Here is a 6,241-nt window from a genome sequence, read left to right on the forward strand (position 1 = left end):
CGACCGTACTTTTTATTTTTAAACATTTGGAATTTATTTTTAACGGCGTGAGTGAAAAATGGACGGTGTTCACGGAGGTGTCAGCATCGGGGATGAGAGGCGGTTTGCCCGGGAGGATAAGGCGGATGAAGGCCCCCTTGGGAAAGACCAGATCGAGACGCTGCAGAAATCGTGGGAAATAATTGCGGATAAATCACACGAGAATGGAATAACTCTTATCAAAAGGTAAGTGAACCACTAAACCCTCGGACCCTTACACACACAGTGCTATACCCATAAGGGTTTCCAAACTATGATACGAGACAAACAGTATACCAATCTCTCTGGTGTATCTTCCTATACTATTGAATGATAACAACAGTTGATTTAACCGGGCTTTAAATTAATAAACAGAAATTATCTTAACCGATGTAGTTAATATTTAACCCTGTTTGTCCAGTGAGTGCCGGATTCTGAGGGAAAGAGACAGATGTATTTTATTTTCGTATTTATCGCTTTTAAGTGAATCTTGTATGTAAACGAGGCCTATACCCTAGTATTGTTTGTAATGTTTTTAATGTCTCAATGTGTTTGCTGATTCGTGTGTTTTAATAACCCTTTCGGTGATCTAATAAGGAGTATATTGAATTGAATAAGCCAGTTGAGATATAATATGGCGGACACAATGCTGCGTCACTATTTGGTTTTGGTAAATTTTGTCTGGATACACCCAAACCAAACAGTGCACTCCTATTATGTGTCCGCCATATTAAAAAGAAGAAGAAGGGCTAATTGAGGTATACTGGAGTGGAGATTCAAAGCCTGTAGGCCTACTCTAGAGCAGGTTCTTAGCCTCCACAATCGGTACCTACAAGTACTTCTCAAGGACAGTACACGACCACTCTCGTTCGGCCCCATGCCCCCTTTCAATGTTTGCTCTCAATGCGCGGCCCTCTGCGTTCCAATCAACATTGGGCGGGGGGGGGGGACGGGGAGAGATTGTTTACTTTCAGGGGGAAGTGGACAGGTAAATTTTATTTTGGACGGGATTATAGCTTGAAAGTAGTGAACAATCCAACAGCCACTTTTCAAACACTTTTCCCCGAACTTTTTTGATCATATTATCAGTGAGTGAACAAGTGGGATTCTGTACTCAAGTAGAGTAATCACCAGCAACGTGATTGTTGTTAAAGGCGTGTGCACCTTTTCCCCAAACAAATGCAAAAATAACACATCTGTGAAAATTTGGACTGAATTGGTAATCGAAGTTGCAAGAGAAAAAATAAACCTCCATTGTTGCACAACTGTGTGTGCTTTCAGATGCCTTTAAAAGGCTTCAGGCCTTATCAGATTCGAATTGAGTGAGAAATTACCTCTTCCGCAATAACTATGTTACTTCAGATGCAGCCGTTTCTTACAATATTTTGTATACTATCAACAACTCTCCATTTCTCGTTACCAAGTTAAGTTTTGATGCTTAGAATTATTTGGAGTAACTACCCATAGTGTCCAGTGCCTACTTTCGTAGCTAATCGTCTACTTCCCATTACAGGCTCTTGGACGAGCACCCAGATGAGCTCGTCCCACTGTTTTCCTTTGGCAAAGCGGGGCTCAGCAGGGAGGAGATGTACCAGAAACCGGCGTTTTTCAGGCACTGTAAGGGCGTCATGTCCACACTGGGTGTCGCCGTGAACAACCTCGGCGACCTTCAAGCGATCGTCCCGGTGCTGGAAAAATTGGGCGCGAAACACAATACCAAGAAGGTGAAAGCAGCACATTTTGAGGTAAAATAGTTTATAATATTTTGGGGATATAAGCCTAGATTTCATTTAAATGCAAGGTCTCTCTTAAAGGCATGCCCCTTTTTTTTAATGAAGAACATTGCGGTACTTCGGGTCTAAAAGTAAAAGGTATGCGTTTCATGAGAACAAAAAGTAATGACCCATCACCATAATGGGATTGCGTTGCGACAAATTCGTGGCAATGTATACTTTTGGTTTGAAACCGTTCGTATAAATGTAGTTGTATACAATAACATCAACGTGTGAAACTGTTCACTTTGGTCACCTTTTTTTTTGTAAATCGCCGAAACTCCGGACCGAATACTATGTTTACGCACGCAGAAAGAATAATCCTAACAAGAGTATACAATCTGAGAAGCGTTACCGCTGTAACGTTTCTTATATTTATTTTTTGGTGGGATAAAAAGTGATATCTTTTACAACAACCCTCTTAAAATACATTACCATCTAAAGTTGCTGTATAACCACGTTTACAGACCCTTTATCTATGGTTTCTGGCTTCCTGTATACCGATTCACTAAGACGCACGAACCGTGTAAATGCCAGTAAATCATTGTATAACAGTCTTCTTTTATTTCTGTTTGAAACGCATGGGTTATTTCTTAGAATTTATTGTTATAATAATATAAGAACGGTTGTCCTTGGTAGTGTCAACCTTCATTGTATGATATTTCTATTCTATTAAAAAATGAGATGGGACCCCATATTTCAGTGAATGAAACATTTTCAGTTCTCTTCTGAAGAGACCTTCGTAATTATAACATTTCAGTCGAAAAGCCACAGAGAGTTTTAGTAATTATTTTCTACTGTTATTCCATGAGAAGTTATTATTGCAAACAAGAAAGCGGGAATGTCAAAAGCAAATCAAATTCACTGACAGACACGTACAGAGAAACTAAATCAATCAATCAAACACTCCCCCACATTGGCTATGGAACTGAAAACCATTGACGCAGCGATGCTGACGACGCCCGAGAAAAGTGACATAATGCACACAAATAAACCTTATGGGTCAGAATAGACCAATATTCGGGTCCTCTTGGAACTGCCCAAATTCTGGGCCACTCCTGACCCACTACAAGACAGACTGACCCAGTTCTGGGCCAGGCTTACCCAGTTCTGTGAAAGGCTTACCCAGTTCTGGGCCAGGCTGACCCAGTTCTGATGGGCCAGGTTGACCAAGTTCTAGGACAGGCTGACCAGGAAACTGGTTAAAATGGGATTTTCACTCAGAACTCAGTTTGAAACAGTTTTCTGGGTCCCAGGCCTCATTGAACTGGAATCCAGATCAAACAATTTAAAACGTAGCCCCCTCAAACAAACACAAAATAATACAATAAAATACAAACAACTTGAAAGACAGAATGAAAGATTTAAAAACAAGTAATAAAACCCTAAACATTACTTGAACCAAAATTACCACACCTTTTTCGTAGCATTCTGCTCACATTTCTCCAGAATACTTTCAGATTGTTCGGTACCCACAATGAAAGATCCTCACCTGAGACCACTTGATATCTTCTTTCAATAAAACAAAATAAAAAAAAACGTTTAAAGTCTGGATGACAATGAATTTATATCGTCTTCTAGTGAAGTTTACGTAATATTTTGTGTATCGTTTTGGATTTTTGTTGAAAGCAAATTCTTCACTTATCTTATAGTTTGATTTGCATTTTTCTTTCTCTATGCAGTACCTACAAGAAGCATTTGTGTACATGCTTCAGCAGGCACACGGCCAAGACTTGAATGACGACATATTGGATGCATGGACAGCAGTGTTTGCTGTAGTTGCTGCAACGATGGGCAGCAAAATGTAGAATGATGTGGTAAAGTTAGTTTGATACTGAACATTCACCATTCACATAGGTTTGTACAGCGAATGTCTACTTTACATTAAATATTGAACATTACATTGATATTCGCTGTACAGGTGAATGTCCAATATCCAATGTATCAAACTAACTTTAGCGTCATGCTTCGCCGACTTATGTCTAGATTTCTGAGAATGAGGAGTGTAATGATCCAGTCTTCTGAAACTCCCACACAAATGAACAATATTATTACATGAGGAATTGGTCTTCTCAGCATTTTAACACTGTAGCTGGCATGTGTTAGATTCGGTATAAATAATCTTGACTGAACGATGGTGGAGGGAACTTGATTCACAAACCATTCATTGTTTAAGGTGGTGGCAAAGGACTCCGCTATACACTGCACAAACTTGTGTTTTAAACTTGACACCATGTGCGTTGTCACATTATAGAAACCCTGAGAGAGAATACATATTAACACCATGGGTTAGGCAGAAACTAGTGTTGTTTCAACACCGGTGTGTAAATTGTAATTCTTTGTTTGGTGTTTACACTTAACAACACCCACTGTGTCAATTTTAGCACCATACAGTGCCGTCTATAAACGTTGTTAATGGTCTTATTTTTGTATACAATAAAATGTTTATTGAACGTTCCTTGGTACTTTGACTCACGGTGAGGCTTAACCCATGCAAACTGACTCAAAGGATACCCACAATCGTGTTAAATTGATTCTTTTATTAATATGTTTTCTTGAATATTCTTCATTGATATAGCCATTCATAAGACACTGTCACTCATTGTAAATGTAAATATTCGAAACTCCTCACAAAAGCAGGTCATGGTGCTTACTTCGAATTAAACTTGTAAAATGAATTTAGGTGTTTTTGTACATTATAGTTCTTTGCTTAATTTAAAGGTGTCTTTTTGGTCGACATTTTGTGTAAACAAAAACCAGGCTGGTATCTACACCAATAACCAACGAATTGAGGGCTCCATCGGGACCCAATGTTATAGATCTAATAATTTTACTAAAAAAATGTTATTCAAAGGGGTATTTTCGTCATGATCATCATGCCTGTGGTTGTACATTGTGAACGCTAAATCAGTTACTGAACATGTGCAGTAGCTAGCCGTCAGAAACAGTCAGCTGATGTTGGTAAGTCATTACGTCACACGTGCGTGCATCTACGTCACGCCCCCAACGTTTTCGCTACGGCATTTCGTATAAACACCTCCCCAACCCTGATTAGGCATAATAACAGTGCTTGTTTTGATTTTTGGTTTGAAGGATATAAACACAGTCATATAGCATCATATAGTCTTGACTCAAGACGGTTCCTATATTTTTTTCAACAAATATTGGTCAACAGTTTTGTATAAAAGTTAAATATATTTATGAACAAACAACTTTAACAATGTATGTTTAATCAGAATAAAATTTATTGGTAATAAATATTTCATCCATTATTGTGATGAATTTATTTCAAGATACACATCATTTTAAAAAAAGTTGTACTTTATTTTAATTATGAATAAACATACCAGGCAACCCATGAATATTTCAAACTTAACGGTTATGTTTTCGACAATTATCCCTGTTTTTAAAACACCACTTTGGCTGCCTATAAGTCTCCGCCATTAGTTTTGAAAACGTGCACTTTTTGACCCAGGCTTCAAGCAGGGCCCAATTTCAAAAAGCTGCTAATAAGCACAACAATTTGCCAAGCATGAAATTTTTGCCTTGATCAAAACAGGATTATCAACCAAATTTCCACGTGATTTTCAGAATAAGCAAACAACAGTCGATACCAGTAACAAGCAATATGCAACAAAATGAAATTTGGTCGGTAATCCTGTTTTTATCACGGAAGACATTTCATGCTAAGCAAATTGTTGTGCTTGGCAGCTCTATGTAATTGAGCACAGGTTGTCGGTTTACATCTGAAATGGCAGATCAGATTGGTTACGTTAATGCGCAAACAATATATATCAGGAAATATAACTGGCAATAAACTATTGACCTAAGTATCACAAAAAGGTTGTTTTAACAATGTTAAAACATTTCTTGAAGCAATCAGACTAGTCCTGAATAGTGGATTTTCTATTCATATTGAATTGTTAAATTATTATTTTTTAGGCTAAATACGAGATTAGTACAAAACAAGAGGCAATCATAAGAAGTTCCTGTCTTAGTCCCCCAAAAAGGAGGAAAAAAGCATTCGCAAAGCACCGTTGCTTATTTTGATTGCCGTTAGCGAAATTAAGCTGATGCCACGGCCTCAGCTAGCTATCGTGGCATTACAGCGCGTGTATTCCACCGCTGGGATATCCGGACGACAAAATCGGTGGACAAGACCACTGTGTCCCCCATAACATTTTCAAGGTACGGATAGAAAATACTACCAGGCGAAGTGTTTCTCTAAAAAATATATATGTCCACGTCCCCCACCCAATGCACTGCTGTTTGACACAATAACCCTACTTAATGCATTCATTGGTTTGCACTTTTCTAATTGGTCATTAAATGACCTTGTTATGGCAAGGATTCTGGTGCTTCATCAGCAGAGTTTGGGTTCGAATCCCGGTCGTGACACTTGTGTCCTTGAGCAAGACACTTAACCATAAGCTTCTCTCCACCCAGGGGTA

The 6,241-nt window shown here is 38.6% G+C and overlaps 1 protein-coding gene across 1 annotated transcript; it reads left to right on the forward strand.

The window, feature by feature from the left end:
• LOC117294611 (bacterial hemoglobin-like) lies at window positions 1-5,345 on the forward strand. Its single transcript, XM_033777108.1, has 3 exons — window positions 1-225; window positions 1,532-1,763; window positions 3,473-5,345. Exons 1-3 carry the CDS (start codon window positions 59-61, stop codon window positions 3,596-3,598), a joined length of 525 nt encoding a protein of 174 aa, XP_033632999.1. The 5' UTR covers window positions 1-58; the 3' UTR covers window positions 3,599-5,345.
• Window positions 5,346-6,241: the final 896 nt, after the last annotated feature.

The sequence above is a fragment of the Asterias rubens genome, chromosome 1 (genome assembly GCF_902459465.1).
Source record: "Asterias rubens chromosome 1, eAstRub1.3, whole genome shotgun sequence".
In the NCBI taxonomy this organism is placed as follows: Eukaryota; Metazoa; Echinodermata; class Asteroidea; order Forcipulatida; family Asteriidae; genus Asterias; species Asterias rubens.